The sequence below is a fragment of the Morone saxatilis genome, unplaced genomic scaffold (assembly GCF_004916995.1).
Source record: "Morone saxatilis isolate NCDOM2014 unplaced genomic scaffold, NCSU_SB_2.0 Contig2, whole genome shotgun sequence".
Taxonomy (NCBI): Eukaryota; Metazoa; Chordata; class Actinopteri; family Moronidae; genus Morone; species Morone saxatilis.
This window is the reverse complement of record NW_023339762.1, coordinates 21104198-21122503: the sequence shown is the minus strand read 5'-3', so window position 1 is coordinate 21122503 and position 18306 is coordinate 21104198. Positions and strand designations below refer to the sequence as shown.

The 18306-nt window shown below is 43.0% G+C and overlaps 1 protein-coding gene across 4 annotated transcripts in view; it reads right to left on the bottom strand.

Moving 5' to 3' along the window:
* trim44 (tripartite motif containing 44) overlaps positions 1–18306 on the bottom strand; it is a 45024-nt gene that overhangs the window by 26280 nt on the left and 438 nt on the right. For 2 of the 4 annotated variants that reach the window (XM_035664258.1, XM_035664256.1), the window contains exons 2-4: positions 13255–13859; positions 11685–11762; positions 3682–3972 (exon numbers count right to left, since the gene is read on the bottom strand). In XM_035664258.1, coding sequence (XP_035520151.1) covers positions 3682–3972; positions 11685–11762; positions 13255–13842 — 957 coding nt within the window. In that variant the 5' untranslated portion in view covers positions 13843–13859. Of the gene's footprint in view, positions 1–3681; positions 3973–11684; positions 11763–13254; positions 13881–14274; positions 14294–18306 lie in introns of those variants that run through there. The other 2 variants (XM_035664259.1, XM_035664257.1) reach the window with 2 other exon arrangements.

Sequence of the window (18306 nt, the reverse complement as noted above, 5' to 3'; positions counted from 1 at the left end):
AAAAAAACAGCAAAATTGAAATTTTGGGCTTATTTAAAAGGTAAAGCCATTGGGCAAAAGGCTGTGTTGTTTCAAATTAGCCTCTGAGAAGTTCATTGTGACCTGGGTCACAGCTGAGTCAGAGTTCAGTCACTGGTGCACACTCCCAATGCCTGGCTAATGAGGCATCTTGGCTTTGTTTTTAAGCTAGGAGTCCTTTATAGCATTAAGAGTGTTGTGTCTCTGCTCCTGCTTTTTTAAACATAATCACAGACTAAAGCAAGACCCAGTCATTTGTGTGAAAATGCTGCACAATAAAGTGGGTGATGCGGACACAAGTGGGCATGTACACAGGCACATGTGCACCAATACTGCAACATATCAGTGGATTTCATACATTTCTCTATAATCAGGGGTGTTTAATTCTTTATGTTGCCTACTATAGAGTATAATATTTAATATATTTATGATTAGACATTCTAACTGCTGAACAGTATCTATTTATAGCTGTGTATTCTATACATAGCTGAAGCTCTCTTTGTAGTGTGTGTGTGTGTGTGTGTTTAGTCAATGTGTTCACTTTGCTCTCTGTGAATCTGTATTTGTTTTAGATAACATAAATCTTTCTGTGTTTGTACCAGTCAGGCAGAAAGATAATTTCCTGCCCATTGACATATCAATGCTATTTTTGATTACTGTATAGTCATCAGGAAATGTTCAAGTAAACACGCTGCGCGGTTGTACAAATGAGTACCTACTGGCACTTTTTAATGAAAATGTGGAGTCTGAATCTTTCGATAATAAATTAACTCAGACAGAGACAGAGTCTGTTAATATATTCTCCCGCTGGCTCCCACTGATTGGTCAATTTTCAGAATGCTTTTTTCATCCCTTCAGACCCTCTTTAATGTGCGTGTATGTGTGTCTACACCTGTGTTCCTGTGCCTGCATTAAAAGAATGAAGGGAGATTATTAACAGAACCTGTGGTAATTTGTTTGTTTGACCTTAAGCAAGAAGACTCACCTCAATTATGCAGAATATTCTTAGGGGAGCAGTTGAAAGGATGGGTTTTGTGTAGGTGAGAAATATTTTACATCATAGTTGCTTCATTCCACAGGCTTGCTGTTACATACATGGCTGCAGTTTGTGATATTCTTTCAAACCAGCAATTTCTTCTTCTGACTTGGCTCTGAGGCTGCTAGTCTTTCTTTTCTTGTAAAAAGTTGGAATTGCTACTTCCAGAAAGTGCTGGGGGCTATAACTGTAGCACTAGCAAAGAAGATTAGATTGTGCTTTACATGAGGTGAAATAAACAAAAACCAGCAAACAGGGTCAACATATTAAAATATGTATTTTTATTCGAACAAAGCTGAAGGTAATGTCTTTGTTTGAGCGTTTCAGTTTTTACTGTCAAGTCAGCTTATATCATTGCTTCAAATCCCAAACAATACTTTTAGTATTGTTTAACATTTTAGTGTTGGCACTACCAAACATCACTGTACTGTTTGACTGTAAGCTCTGGCAATTTGACATTTGTCATTTTTGACATTTTAAACAATTACTGTAACTTAATTAATCAAAAGAATTATTGGTAGATCATATCAAAGGCACTGTTATAGCCCTAGTATCATAGACAAGGAGTGCCCTACACAGTTGAGCAGAACTGCAATAAAGAGGCAGGTGAATGATTATAGTTCAATGTGCCATCTGGAGACACTGCCACTGTGAGGCAGACAGATGAACAGTGGAAGAGTGCGTGAGCAAGTAGGAGAATTAATGTTTGAGTCAGTTATTCTCTGGATCTATGAGGCTCTACACATTTAAAATGTTGTACAAACGACAAAAGATTGCTACAGATGCTGGGGTGTTCAGGTGGGCTTGATGTAACTTATTATGATGACAATAAGAGACAACAATAAATTGCATAAGCCCCCTCTTTGCACATAGACACATCTCTCCTGTGGTCATACATTTCCACATAACACATTACTCACTCCAACAATAAGTAACATGTGAGAACAAACAGGGTGACCATTGCCATTCAATTAGGCCCATTGTGGATTAATTTAACAGCTAGAAAAAGCAATCTGCACATCAGCTATCACTATTAAAGCAGCCACCCTGGTCCTGCACAGCATTGCCAGGGAACACTCAAGCCTCCTTTTCTAACTGTGGCAACTAAAGTATAGGGAGTGACAAATGGACCAATGGGATATTTTAATTTGGGACCTATAGGCAGTAAAAGCCTTTTCGATGTTCAAATGAGGGATGAGAGGGTGAAGCGCTGCAGAATGTGAAGTGATGTGAGTGCACCGACATGGCTTGCACTTCTGGTTGAGTTAATGTGTGTGCAAATGTATAAATTATATACTGTAAATGCACCACATGCTCAGATGCGAACAGTACTTTAGCATGACAACCTTACTTTGACTGAGGGGCTGGTATATACAGTAAGAAGAGAAGGAGCAGCTGCTGTGTTCATAACTGACAAATACTGTAGGACAAACATAGTAACCCTTATGCTGCATCAGCCAACAGTTCAGGATTGATTTGCATCTTGCTACCTATTTCATACTGACTGTTTGAAAGCAAAACTGAATTTATCTATATGAACATAATGTATGCTTGAATAAATACAGCCACTCTCTCCTTATATTTGGAACAAGGATGTGTATGGTGGCACCTGTTTACCATATTCATTTTTACATAATGGTTATGCAGCGGGTGCAACAGTCATTAGAAAGATTATCCTTTGCGTGGAAAGCCTGGCATCAAGCATCCATAGCTGTAAGCATGCACCCTCATCAGGTGTCTTTAAGCACGGCGCCAAGTCCTTACCAGCAAGGACATTGACGACTATCCTATGGTATAAATGACCAATGATATCTATGTACAGCATGCAGTGTAGAGTTGGCTACACACGATCAGCAATGTAACAGCTTTGTGCTGGCTGGCAAATTGTTTGTTATTGTTTATTGACAAGAGCGATAGCACCCAGTTTTACAAGGCTGCCCTTAGCAGCAACTTTGGCACCGGACCAAACTTTAGATTAATTAATCATTGACCCTGTTTGCTTAGGTTCTTTCAAAGTGCTCTCAGCAGACCTCGTGATGTGATCTTATCATTTAGGGTGTCAGCTTTGCCCAAATATAGGCCTTGGGATCTAATGTACTGTTTTTTTTTATTTATTGTGGCGGTAACCCTTTCAAATCGCAATGAAAGTTATGTTCACAACAAGCTAAGACTGATGCGTACATTAAGTGACTTGCTGCCCAATTTTAAACCAACTCCCACCTCAGAATCAAGTGGATCCAGTATAATTGATTAGACACGTCTAAAAACCCTACCTTAATTGTAACTGGGTTGCAAAATTAAGGGCCATAGTTGAGCATGACCAAAACCTTTACTTTCATCGTACTTGTGAGGTTTAGTGTATCAGACTGTGACTTATGTAAAACAAACAGTATGGTGATGTTAAGCAGAAATGGTGTTGCTAAGTGTAGCCAAAGCCCCCAAGCTTAAAACATCACACTTAATAAATCATGGCATGCTGAATGTGAGTCACACTGGGCTTCTGTGACATTATCAACTTGCTAACCTTTCTATCTGCACTTTACTATGCAGTGAGTGAGATATGCTGGTTGTACAAAAGCTGTTTAAGAAGCACAATAAGGATACTGAGTAAGGAAGGTTCTGCTCACCTGCACTCTGTGGATTGGTACAGGGCCTGCTACAAGGGCCTCTGCTACCACTGCAGGACCTCCTGCCTCAGCCTGTTCCAGCAGGCACAGCTGGTTTGTGATGTTGGCCATCTCTTCCTGCAGGCGCTCGGTTTCGACACTGATCTCTGCAATTTTCTCGGCAGCGGATGCTGTCAGAAACGCCTCTTTGAGGTCTACCAGGTGAAGGGTCCTCTTCTCCTCCAGACGCACCAATCTGCGCAGCTCATCGAACTGGCTGTTCACGTAGGCCTCTAGCTCCTCTGTAGACATCTATAATATGTAGATGAGGCACATGAGACAGAGAGTGAGAGAGCATGAGTGAAGGAATGAACTGGATGAATTTAAGTAGAGGAAATCCAGAAGATACCAAGATGGAAGGAGATATTGGGCTGCCATTTTAAATGAACTTGAATGAACTACTTCAGCGTAGGTATGAATCATTTAGATGAACTCATAATGAGAGATAGACGTCAAGCTCAAAAACGAGTAAGCGAAAGGAGAGGAGATAAAATTGTAAGGGTGTGAATTGAACATCCAGAGGCAAAATAGAGAGATGCATATGGAATGAACAAAGTATAGGGGCCAGACAGAGTCTTCTGTCCTTTACTTTGACATGTGAGTATTACTTTAATAAGCCCACTGGTCGCTGTTATGCATTAGCTAATTGATAGCATGAAGCAGATGCCCTGGAGGCAAACTCCATGCATCCCATCTGTAGATAGAGACCTTAGAAGCTCCTCTACCACAGCAAGCCATCTGTTTGTCTTTCAGGGCAACTGAACTGCTCACTAAGATACCTATTTTAATCCATTTCCCTGTTCCCCGATGAGGCTCTCTTTAGCTATGACTCATTACGTTAAAACACCTCAATAAACAGACGCCTCCCTGCAATCCTTCCCACTGAGATGGCTCCACCTCCAACGCAGATGCTGTCATGAGGTATAACGCCCCAAAGTCCCTTGTCATGATCTCAGTTCCTGAATATGTTATAATCGCTTCAATCTATGAACATCAGCTGCTCGGCCTCTCCTCTTCCCTTAAGCAGAACTTCACTCTCTTCCTTTCCATCTATTTTATCTTGTTTCCCCTCAGCTTCCGCCTCTCCAGTGAAGCAAAGAATCATCAGTCTTTACTGAGGTTGGCAGAGCCATGGCCCCTAGGGGCCCTAAATTTTATCGTGTATTTGCTATTTCTGCACAAGCAATCAGATTCTCCAAATTGCCCATTAAACCAAGCGCAAAAAGTAACATTTTTAATTTACTTTCTTCATATGAGCAGAGAAGAAAATGCACATTGTTTATTCTGAATCAGACAGAGACTTAGTTAACATCTAATTGGAAAGCAAAGAGTCATTTTCTTTATTTGTTTCACCAAAATCAATGCCCTGAATGCATGTCTGATGAATCAGGAACAATAGACTACAACTGCCTTGGACTAGCAACATGTTCTGGTCCTTGTCCAAATACCAGTGTAATGTATCTGTGAATGTGGAAGATTGGAGAGAATGAAGCATAATCTTCCAAATCTATCTATCGATGCCTCTAGAAGTTCTTATACTTTAACACACAGAGCAATAGAATGAAGTGCTCAAATATAAAAAATCCTACTAAATTACAATATAGGCTGATTAAATCTTCTACAAGACTCATCATTTTAAACGTGAGCAGTGAGCACTTAAAGAACACATTAAGAAATGACAAGGCATTTACTACCTAATTTTGTACTGGGACAAGAATTTAATGCTCAAGCTGTTTCTCATGCTTTGATGTCTCAAATGTCTTGCTCTAAGTTAGCTCTGACTGAGGTGTCACGGTCACCATGATGGATCAACATATTCAACATTCAGGCCCAATTCCCCAACAAAGCTAAATAATACTTTCAAATTTTTAAATGCTTTGACATCTGCTAGGCATTTACATTTATTATTAGTTAGCCAAATGGATATTTGTCTGTCAAAGTTTTCAGTGATATATATGAATTAACAGCTAGCAGTAGCAGTAATGACTTCATTAATTAATTCAATGTCAGGCATAGCTTTAGCATTCAGCTAACATCGTGAATACTGATGAAGAGTTACATTTTAGCCATTCTTTTTAAATGGCTAGTCTAATAGTGATTAAAAGTGAGACCATGTGACTTTTAAAGTATGAAATTATATAATCTTCCTAGAATTCATGACCAATAGCTTATGGTGGCTACTGTTAGCTACCATAAGCTATTGGTCATAAGCTACACATGCTATACATGTTTTCCAACATTAGCAAAGGTTACATACATATTGCAGTGTAAGTGACAATGGGGAGTCTGTTGCTGAATTTAGGTCTCTTCTTTATCTGTGCTGCTAACGTTTTAGGCTTGACCATAATACTGTTATTGACCACAGTGATTGCTGATCAGCAAAAGTTAAATTTGCTAATTTTAATATGTGGTGCAACATCTGTGACAACTGATTAGCGCTCATAAATGTCTCTAGTTTAATTTCACTTTATATGAGATCATTTGACATACATATTTACATATTGTGTTCTTTTGTGGTCACGACAGGTTTCAGTAAAAGCAGTTAGCATAAATAATGGAGAATAATGCTACCCAAGAGCAAAGCTACAACATGAATAAGACGGTGTCTCGTCTTTAGTATCTTATCTGTCATCAATCTGACACATTCCATCACCACATCTCCCAATCTCCAGGACCTCCACAGAGCCCCCTGATCTCTCCTCGAGTCCCTGTGGCCTCTGTGGCAGATGGGAGTCATGATCTTGGATCAGTGCTCTTTGTGTTTGTGGAGCCAGGATCCCTCTGCCCTTGGACCTTTCACTCAGTGACAGAGCTAGCAAGGAACGAGCATTCATGTGTGCTAATCTTCATTTGCATTGCTGCAAGCTGAGGCCACGAAATGAGGCCTCGGGAGAGACGGCGGCACACTGCTTACAAGGGCACAGTGAGAGTAAGGACAGGGGATGAGAGAGTGCACAGGCAGAGGCAGGACATGTGGCTAGCAGATTAAGAAAGTTAATTCTTTTTAAAGCAAAGGTAGGATGCCAGGAAAGCAGAGTAAGAAAGCCAAATTCTTTTGCATTCATGTTTTTAACATGCTTTTTATTATTACTGTAAAGCAGTTGTTATCTGAGAAATTCATATTTGCAATGTAATCTACCAAAATGGTCATTTCAAACAGGAAATGCCAACTTTAACATCAATTCCAATACTTTACAAGCAATATATGGGAGATGTAAAAGCTGAGCTGAAAGTTGAAATTCCAACTCCCTGCGACTGAAAAGGTTTCTTGAGAGACAGAAAAACTAAAAATAGACTTCTTCGACCTTTCTCTAACACTTCATGTGATTACAATATAGCAAGACACTCAATAGAATTAACTTCACACACTAGTGTGCTTGTGTTACTGGCTACAAAAAGGTTGTGCTACTCATTAGTGCTGATGAATAAACTGCAGAAATAGAACGCAAGCCCTTGAGAATTAAAATATTTTAGTGTAAAAAAAAAAAAAAACGAACAACAAAAACTGTGTGTTGCATTGCTTTGGTGAAACATCAGGACACATGAAAATGGAAAACAAAAGTTAACTCACAACAAATATCAAAGTAGCTTCAGTTTTTTATCTTAACCTCTCCAACTGCGCAGGCACTTCAGTAGGTCCATTATTGCAAATGCATTTTTGTGGACAAAAGCATTCTAATTTCTAGTTAAGTTTCAAAACACACAAAATGACACGATAATATGATGCCCAAGATCCCGCAGCTTCAGTGAACTGATGAAAAATGCAGATGCAGCATATATTTTTTGAAATGGAACATGTTTTATCTAACTTTGATGCTTTTGGTGCACTGATGAACAAGAGTTCAAATGGTTAATTTCCTTTGAATTTTCTCACTACTGAATCAGAGCCGGCCCTGCTGCTTATACAGAGGTCTGTGTTGTGTGATGCTTTTTAAAAAGGCCTAAAAAAGCATTAATAGAACATTAGGAGTAAATGGATTTGAACTGTCCTTGCCCATGGCAATGGTGGCCCTGTTCCAAGTGAATACTACTCTCTCTCATGCTCTCTTTTATCTCTTCCACAAATTAGACTCTCCAATTTAGCCTCTAAAACAACACAGCAATACATATAAAGTTGAAAAACATCAGCTCTTCTTTAAAAGTCATATGAAGTAATATAACGTGGGAAAGCCAGAGAAGTTAAAAGAGGTAAAGGAAAAATATGACAGAAGGCCCTTTGGTTTTATAATAGCAGTGTTTCAATATCGTTCTCTTTTTATTGGTTTTGAGAGAAGTAATGTCAGCCAAGCAACTTTCTGGGGAATGATACCAAGTAATTCAATTAAAATGCAGCGAGTAGAGATAGAAAGGGAATGACAGCCTTAAAGAGCAATGGGAGAGGGGGTAGTGAAAGGGAAAGGAGGAGTAAGAAAAGGATGAGGTAGAGAAGGATAAGAAAAAGCTAGATGAATAAATCTAACAGCAGCAAACCAAGTCTTTTCATGCCTCTCCTGTCTGTTCCTCAGCTGCGGTTCCCTAAGACAGCTTTAATGTGTCTGCTGCTCTTGTAGATTTTATGAGGCAGGGAAAATGGATGTAGCCGCTGCGCACACATACACATTTGTGACTGGGCTGATGTTGCCATGCAGCTTCCAGATATTGGACTCCACTCTATAGGCTGCGGAGAGCTGCTCCACGGGCAGCGTGCGCCCTAGATGACACCCTGCGCGGCAGAAAGTGAATAAATAAAAAATGAGAGCGAGAGGTAAATATGCTGACTACCTGCTGTCCAGGTCTGAAGCCATAACATGCTTCACGTATCACTTCCAGCTCTTTCACGATAGGTAATGCAAGTTGACTGGCTGATTGACAGACAGCCATCTAGGCCCCTCGTGTTACGTTACGCCTCTGGTCCTCCATTAATATGTATGCACCCCCATCACTGTTTTTTGCATTATATTCCATTTCCCTGTGGAGAATGGAGATATGAGCTTTGAGAGATTAAAATCCTCACACCTGCGGCAAAGCACATAATTAAGCGGGGTAGATTTAATAAGCAAACACCAGCTAAAGGGTTAAATCTTTGCATTCACTCTTCACCTCTGAAAAGTCTTTTGCCGCGCAATTTCCACTCCTCCTACGTCCACCTCTTCTGCTTCTGTGTCTCTACCACACACACACACACACACACACACACAACTTTCTTAACCAGGAGCAGTCACTCTGATGGTTGCCTGTCATGCATAATAAGAAACGTTGACATTTGAGAGTGCAGAGAGGACACACGGACAAATCCACCTAATGGTCTTCAACACGGTGCCCTGTGAGTGAGCAGGTAAGTGGCTTTTGCCAAGCACACTGCACCTCTACAGTGGAACAGCACACGACTAAATGTCCAGGAAGTCCTTGGGGCAGCATTGATATTTCAGTATGATAATAGACATGAACTTAGATGGGGTGCCGGCTGCCAGTAGAAGTCCTACCTCTCGCAGGCCAGTCAAATTAACCTTCTACATTATGCCACTGTGCTTGGGTCACATCTCTGCAGGTACTGAGAAATGCTCCTGTGTGCCACTGCTCTCCGATGGTTTCAGACACAGTACTGTAAGCAGAACAAGAGCCAGAACAGTGCAGGGGTGGTTGAGAAAGACAGCCGCTGTCGATGGTGAAACCATAGTGTAGAGACCTAGCTGTTCATTCCTGATCCTGCCGCGCACTGTTACATCTCTCACTGCACAACACGTAACTGTCTGTGGCAGAACATGCCCTCACTGTGGCATCTGTAATGGAAATACAGCCACTGTTTTCAAGGTTGACTTGTCACGAAAATTCAGGTTGCAGCTTTTGTTTTGGTTGATATCAAGAGAAAGGTGATGGTGTGCGAAATGCACTAGGCAACCTGCTTTTAAGACTGGAACCTGCTGAATGTTTGACAGAAAGGTTGGAATAAGGTTATGATCATTATTTCGGCTGGTGACCGCGAGTATAGAGGGGTGTGCAAGTGTGTGAAAAGATTTAGTGAGAGAGCAGAAAAAGTGAAATGTCTGTACACTGTGATGCAGTCTGGTAATAAATACTAACTTGTGAATGTTAGTGTTGATTCGCCACTATGGTCATTTATGAGGGTGTAATGCGTATTAGTGTTATATTAGGCTATACTGAAAGGTGTCATAAATATTTTTTCCACCTCATTTATTTATATGGAGCGGTAAGAAATGTTAGAAAACCCTTACAGTTTAATGCTGTATATAATACACACCCTACATCCACCCTCTAAGTCATAAATTGAATACCAGGGTTTTTGTCAACTTTAGTTTAATGAGGGTTTAAAAACCGCTAGAGGGTATTCTGTATGTAGTATTCCTCACTATTTATAGATGACAATGTCTAAATCACAGTCATTTTGAAAATTCAACCTCTGACTTAGCACAGGAGTGCTGAGTCAAAGAAGTGATCAACTGTAGCCTGAAAATGACATGACTCAGTAATCACACAATGATGCCATCACACGCTTCAAGTAGAATTATATCTGCAGAAACCAAATAGGCCAGATCTGTGATCTGTGAATGGGGCAGCATGATGAATATATGGATTGAAATAATTGGCTCTCATGTTTACTACCCAACGCCTTTATGACATAATCTCTTTCTAATCCCTCTTTATCTCATTCTAGACTGCTGTGTCTCAGCTGCTGCAGTGTCTATACTGCTGCAGTGCTTACTGCTGTACCCACTGAATTAGAAATGAGTAATGGCTCATTTTTTTGTGCTTTGTTATGGCTTCCCGGGCTTGAAACCATGTTTAACCAAGGTTTTTTTTTTTTCTTAAACCTTAGCAGAAATCAGCAAACTAATGGGATGCTACAATCCAACAGAGATAACCTATTTTATAAAAATACTCGTTTACCTCTTAAACCCTAAAGTCATGACAAAATGAATAATTGCACACTCATGGTCTTCAAATCAGATTGTGACTAATCCAAACTGGAGTTGGTATTTAGGAAAGCCATGTGCCGGGACAACTGAAATATAGAATTGCGTTTAAAATATACAAATATAAAAATGGAGTTAATTTGACAGGCTGACCGAGAGTACTTGGCCTAATTTACGAGATAAGACTGAAAGTAGACTAACATTTTCCTTGGAGGCAGTCCTAGAATCCATGGCAACAAACCCTGAAGCAACGAGTATATATTCTATAATGATGGATCATTAATTTCAGATGCAACAAAACAAAGTGTGCGCTGATTTCTTTATACATGTGTAAAGTTCCTGACTAGGAGTTATCAATATGCAAAAAAAAAAAAAAAAAACAGAAAAAGAAAAAAGAATCATGAATCACAATTTCCATAAGGAATGCTAATTTCAGTATTTCCTTTCCACTGAAAAATGAAAAATGATTTCTTAAATTTCTGGTGGAGTCTATAGCAAACAAACATGCTACCTTACGTATGAGAATATGATTTGTAGGCCGGGTAATTTGGAAATTGCTCAGTTTTTATAATATTTTGATTCATTGTTCAGCACCATCTCCTACTTGTACATTTTGAAAAACATGAGAGAAACATTGCAATTACCACAGTAAAATGAACCTTGTATATTTGTATCATTGGCTGTTTGCAGCTATTACAACTACACTGTATGCCTGCTATACTTGCTATATGTGAATGTTGACATCTTTACACTGCACTGAGACATATCTTTGTAGGAAAATCATCAGCATATTCAGCCAAACCATAAGGGACAATCACAATCATGAAAAGCAATTTAATACGCACACAGTACACTGTCATTCCTTGCAAGGAGGTCAAATCAATTTTTTATTGCTGCTGAGAAATTTTATTTGATAATAGTTGGTTTTAGCTCATTATTAAATGAGAACAGTTAAGGGCAAATCTTTTAGGAGAAGGTTTCTAAAAATGGCTCTTATGTAAAACTTGTGTTAGAATTCAAAACAGTGTTGTGGATGTAGGAGTGTGCACTCACCTCAGGATTGGTCCACTTGGTCTTGATCTTCTCAGCCATCTGTTGTGTACAGCCCAGGAGGTCGTAACCCTGCCTGCTCTACAGGTGGAGCAGACAAACACACAGTAAACACAACAGAGTATGCCACTTCATAAAACGGAGCATGTGCAGGGAGATTCTTTCTGTGACACCCAATTAGCTGGTTATTGGTTAATTATTACAGTTAAAGGTTTATAACAAGTGTGAAATTAACTTAACTCTATGCAAAGAAAGACTGCGCACAAGGACAAAAAACTAAATATTACAATATTATTCATCAAAAATATCAGTACTGATAATGAGACAATATACTTGGGATGATGATTTTCACAGATGTGTGCACACAAGAAAAGGTATGTGCATCCCTGACAGCTTACCAGTGAATCACAGGCTACACTTTTACATATAAAGTTGGAAATGCTGCATGCTCAATGCAGTGTACAGCCACAGGAAATCATATCAATACTCCCAGAGATAAAAGGTCATTTCGCATGAATACACTGAAACAGGATGAAGGATAAAAGCTAGAGTAAGTTTAGAGTAAATAATGTGGCCTTAGGCTGCGTGTGTGTGTGTGACCCCCTTTGTCTATCATCAATCCATATGTGGCCATCATGTAAGAGTAAGCCAGTGAAGTGTGCTGGTCTACTTTTGGTTTTCAGATGTACAGCCACAGGGCAGAGGACAAAACTCTCTTGCTCTGTAAATTACAGTCAGCGCACCATGAGGGTCATTAGTACTGTCGCTGAATGCACCAACATTGGGGGACAGTTGTCAATTGAGGCTCTTGCTGAGATTTCCTGATACAGTTTATTTTAGTGTTCACAAACAAAACCCTTGACTGTTCAAAATACTCATCCAAAGTGAGTCCCGGTTCCTGATACTATCACACCCTGTTAATTGGTCCTCTTTAAGTCAAGCTGCAATAACAGTCCGAATATGTTCAGTGTGCTGATAACATCTGACTCTAAATTGAACTATAATCATCACAAACCCTGTGCTCTGCAGGATTGAGCCTATAGTGATGATGGAGTTATTTTCAAAATCCAGCACAGGTCTAGCCCGGTTTACTGGACCTACTGCAATGCTGCACTGAACGACTGGTGACTCGCCGGACCCATTAAATCCTCCTGAAGCAAAAAGCCATTTGGAGAAACGGAGGAAGGTTGAAGCCATAATTGGTGCCAAGCCAAATGGACATTGGGAATCATTTATAATGTTTAATTTCCATTTCACAATTTTCATAGAAATTATTTATGTAGCTGTCTAACATAACTGTCATGTGGGTGATCATGAGACATTATGTTTAAAATATCACACAGTGGTGAGTTGACTTAAAGACTTCAGGGTCTACAACTGTTGGCAGAATACTAAATTAGAAATGTAAACCGGGACCGGCAACGCTCTGAATACTTTATCTTAAACACTACCGAGCTGCAGATGTTGTGTCGCAGGCCATTGTGATTAAGTACAGGAGAGGGCAGCGCGTACAGTAAATCCCAGTGTGTCTGGACCATATATAAACCTGTCATGTTGTGAGTGCGTGACTCACCTTCTGCCACACGTATGCCTCATGCAGGGTGATGATCTCATGCTCACGGTGCTCACCCTGCACAGCACACACCACACAGATGATCTTCTCATCTGGTTTACAGTAGAGGGAGCCTTCCTGTCCATGCTCCTTGCAGCGCAGTCTCTCTACTGTCACTGTGTCCCTCTTGCCAGCCTCTCCAGCAGCCATGACCTCCTGCCCTGCTTCTGCACCCTCAACTCCACCACCCAGCTCAGCCTCCAGCTGCGGACCATTCTGAGCCCCTTCTTTTCTCCCAGCATCCCCGCTCGCATCGGCGTGATTCGCACCAGCCTCATCCTCAGCCCCACCTCCAACTCTGGAGTCTCTGTTGGCGCCAAGTCCATTAGCTTGTGTCTCCTCGTGGTTATAAGGCATTAGCGGGTGATGTGTGCTGCTGGCGTGTCTGTCAGCATGGATGGGGCAGAAGGCAAAGCTGCAGGTGTGGCACACTTGGGTGGCTGGCTGGGCCTCATCAGGCTCGCATGCATCACATGAGCCGTCCATCTGCGGCAGCTCCTCGTGTTTCAGCCCCATAGCTCCTTCCTGGGGTTCCCCTTTGTGGTCCATGGCGGCTGATGATAGTTCTGGGGATAAGAGGAGTAAGTCTTATAGGAGACACAGAGCGGAGGACAGGTTAAAAATAGCGGTGACCTTCTGTGAACAGCTCTCATATTTGCACAGGGGAAAGTCCAAGATCCTCAGGACTAATCCCCTCCGATATAATATTCCCACACAACTGATGATGTGTGGAGGGAGCCAACGTCCACAGGAAACGACATCCAAAGCAACACTGCCACACAAGCTACACACACACACAAAAAAACAACAACATAATTTTTGCAAGGGCAATAAACAGGAAGAACCCATCTGCAGTCACTGAACTGTCCTTGTGTGCAAACACACTCACTTTGTTTACTAACTCACAAAGTGAAAGTGCTGAGTGTGAACGGCTGTACCCTCAGCATGAGCAAACACCCACGCTCTCCTCCCCTCACCTACCGGAGGCCCTGACCTTTCTGTGTGTTGTTCACTTCTATCTTTATGCCCTCTCACGACCCTTTCAGCCCGGCTCTGCGGGACAGTGACCAGCCGTGACAGACATGACGCAGGATCGCTCCCCCTCCACCGGTCCTCGCCTAGTTCACACGGAACACATCACACAACCACCCCCCCTCCCTCTCTGCTCCTTCATCGGTCGCATGTTCTCCTCGGAGCCTTCCTGCGTCTGAGCTGTGTTTGCTTACGCCTCACTTTTCCAATCCCCTGGCACAAAAGGACAACCGGTAGAAAAGCGCTGTAAGTGAGCAACCAGCAAACCTCCCACCTCTTCTTCCCCTTACCACCTCGCTCGTGCTACCTTCCTCCGCTATGAACTCACACCCCACACACACACCACACACCACACTACCACATCACACACCACAACTCAGTCGCATTTCCCACCCCCTCATTCTGTGAGTCGCTTACATAGATTTCCTCACTGCAGAATCACTATACTCTCTGTGTCTTTCACCTCGCACCCTTCTGCTCTACTTTCTTCCTAGCTGCGTTTGTTCCTAGGATCTCAGGCATGTTAAAGATCAAGTGGAGCAATTGTACGCACCCCTCCCGGCGGCTTAACTCGCATGACACAGCCCTTGAGCCTTGAATTTCTAGTTCTACTAGCACTGTCGAACCTGACTCACCTCTTCACATTCACCAGATACATCAACACGTCAGCGGCGCTCCAACTCCGATCGAAGCGCTTCCCTACTTCCTTTACTTTTTAACTGCTGCTGTGCTCGCTCTCTTTTTTTGCGTCTACTATCCTCTCCTAAGCTCTCCCTGTCGTGCAGACGGCAGAGACTCCACGCTGGACCGCGCAAACTTGACAAGCGACGCACAGACGCAGCTCGCGAAACTCCAAACGGAGGGCAGTAATGATGAGAGCGGTGGGAAGCAGACTTCTCACCGTTTGTGTACGTTGGTGTAAATGAGTCAGTCAAGACCGTGCTCTGAGTGGTGAGTTTCCTTCTCCTTACGTTGGCTCATGAATAATTACCTTCCTCCAGCTTCCGCGAAACGTAAGAATAGTCTCCGATTCTTCCTCTCACCGCAGCCATCTTTCTTTCGACCGCCACCCCCAAATAGGCTAGGCTAGTGTGGCGTCACACGCCGCCGCGCTGTCCCTCGGATTTGAGGTCTATGAACGGGTTTGCTCTATTTTGACCCTGCCCCTCCCCCTCCCTCCCTGGTGTGACTTGAATTAGTGTCTGTACCCTCGGCGACCCTTGTGTTGTGCCCATACCTGTTTTCCAGTGTCAGAATGTCTGCTGTGAAGAGGGACTGATTCAGCAGAAGTCAGGCGGGGCGGGCGGAAACATGCCAAGTGACCGGCGACAGCGGACGTCCTCAAGCCGTCGCACCGTACGCTACGCTTAAAAAGTGTACGTCTGTAAAGCGAGGCGCCTCAGCACCCTTTCCCTCTAACTCGAGAGCTACCTCTTGGGTATACTAGGCTATCATCACACCACGGGCTACCAGTCTGTGCACTCTTCTTGAACAATCACCGAATTCTGCGGCTTTAGCTAGCTCGAGCCTATTCCGACACCCTCATCATTAAGCTGATTAACTGATACTCATCTAACTTAGCCAACTGCGACTCACCGGTCTAACGCTGATCCTTCTCATCTAACATTAGGACCCGTTAATCTTCAGCCCGATCCTCACTCAACAAGGTGAGGTGAGCCACACAGATCTAATCCACGTCTCAATATTCATGTTTTCATTTTAGAACAGGCTACCGGGCGCATAATGTGTTACCTGCTCGCCCGGGCTGAGCCACGTGAACAAATAAGTTCAGACTTTAAAAACTTGTCGTTTGATACAGTCCAAATCCAATATATGCATAATAACACCTTCGAGAATTCAATAATGTGAACTCTAAAGCTGCAGGACTCAGCACTGCGATTGCTTTCTGTTGCAGTAAAGTGGCGTATAAGTATACCTTGGCTGACGTCCTGCCATCCACACTACGACTACCTGTTCAGGGTGGTGCACTCCCTATCAGCGACGTACCGACTTCTTGGGCGCATTGGACTCACAGAGATGAGAGTTATCTGCATCTGCCTCTTTCCTTGCGCAAAGATCAAAACCCCGCGCGCCACGCCAGACTGGACCACCCGCCCTTCCGGACACCTGACCGACAAGCTCAAGCACTTGTGGCTACACTTATTCTCATCTTGTCCATGCGGCAGATTAGCAAGTCTGAAGTCAAATCCGATTTCAGCTCATCTAAGAGGAGCTATCGTCTAATAAGGCGCACGCGCCACCGCGCTACAACCATTTCTCCCAAATGCAAAATTGCGCTCGACTTCCTTTGGCGTTTGGGGTATCCTGGCAGGTCCAAGAGGCGCTTTTTTTGTAGTATGGATACATATTGCCTCCGCTTTCATACAACCTGTGAAGCGGACTGCGCTGCGGGGCTGCTCTTCGTTGAACTATTCAGGCGACTGCTTGAGCCACTTGTTGCTACCCCACGTCGCAAAGGGATCCATAGTTAGAACCCTCGAAATTATTCTCCCATACAACATTGTGTCAGATGTTGGCCTGCCGCACTTTCAATGAAAAATTCCATTCTCACCCCACGAACTCGCAGCAACTCACCCGTCGCATGCGTTGCTACCCAAAGGAACGAAAAAACAAAAACCACAACCAAAAAAAAATACAATGAATAACAAAATAATATCACAGCCTACTCCCCACCCATCCCTGACATGTTAATTAAGACAGTAATAAACACATATCTGTACGCATAACACAGTCGGCAAAAGACTGGAAAAACTCCACAACAGCTGAGTCGCGCGGACAAGCAGTATACCCGCTATCCAATATACAACAATGCCACTCCTAGTGACGACCATTAAAGAACGTTATCCCAAACACAAGCCTGCATCGCTTCTTAGCTTGTCTGCATACGTTATCAGTTCTACTAGCTACCTCGTCACCAACCTCCCAACCACCAGTGAGCTGACCAGCTACAATGCCGAAACAGCATGCATCTTACTCCGATCCCACATACAGCGGGAACCGCGCGTTCACCCGGAGAGTAACCCACACACATGACAGCTTAACACACGTCTATCGGGGAGTTTCGAATCCGAATTGACTCTTCCTCTCTATCCTGTTCACAGAGTATGCCTTACCACCATAAACTCACACACACGCGCTGAGAGACACCCCGAGAATTACGAAGTCATGGAAGCCAGCCAGACACGGAACGAGTGAGAACACAACAGCGTTCTCCTGTACCGACGAATCGCATAAAAGGCTATTGAGGCCGGGCTTCACACGACAGCAGTACTTTGGTCGAAAATCGCATATCTGTTTTAAGCCTGCTCCTCACTCTGAATTGAATGCGCACACCTCAACCCCAGAACTACCACGCATGACAACCCAAATCTAAATGTCAGCCCTCCAGCCTCTCACAATTCGCATAAGGCAGAGATCCGCTGCAGATTCCTTTTCTTGTGCAAAGTTTTTGAGCTAGGTTTTGAAGAGGATTCACACTCATTAGATATCCGCCCTCCTCCCATCTCCTCCCACACCTTTGACTTCTACCTAAGAACTGCAAACAAGATGACGGGCGATGCGCTATCAACTGAAAACCACTGATCACTGGCAGCTTATCAAACCTTCCTTGCGCTTGAGACTGTCGCTTAACCCGCATATTGTAGTACACGATCCTCACCTCCCGTGCCATGCGCGTCTTGTTCACCGGGAGCGGCGCTTAACTCACCCAAACACATCCACACCTCACCCTGCACACTGATTTGGAGTGCTATTGAGCAGCACGCGAATTACGTTTGTCACCCATACATCACACCGCCCCCCACTCCTCCCACCGCGCCTGAATGAATCTTATACAGTTATGAACCACCACACAGCCATCCCGGTCAACTTCGCTTGCTTATATTGCCATTCAACTACACCCCGCGTCTCTCCACGCTCTCGCATATATCTACTACTCTCCTATTTTCGTCTTTACCTACT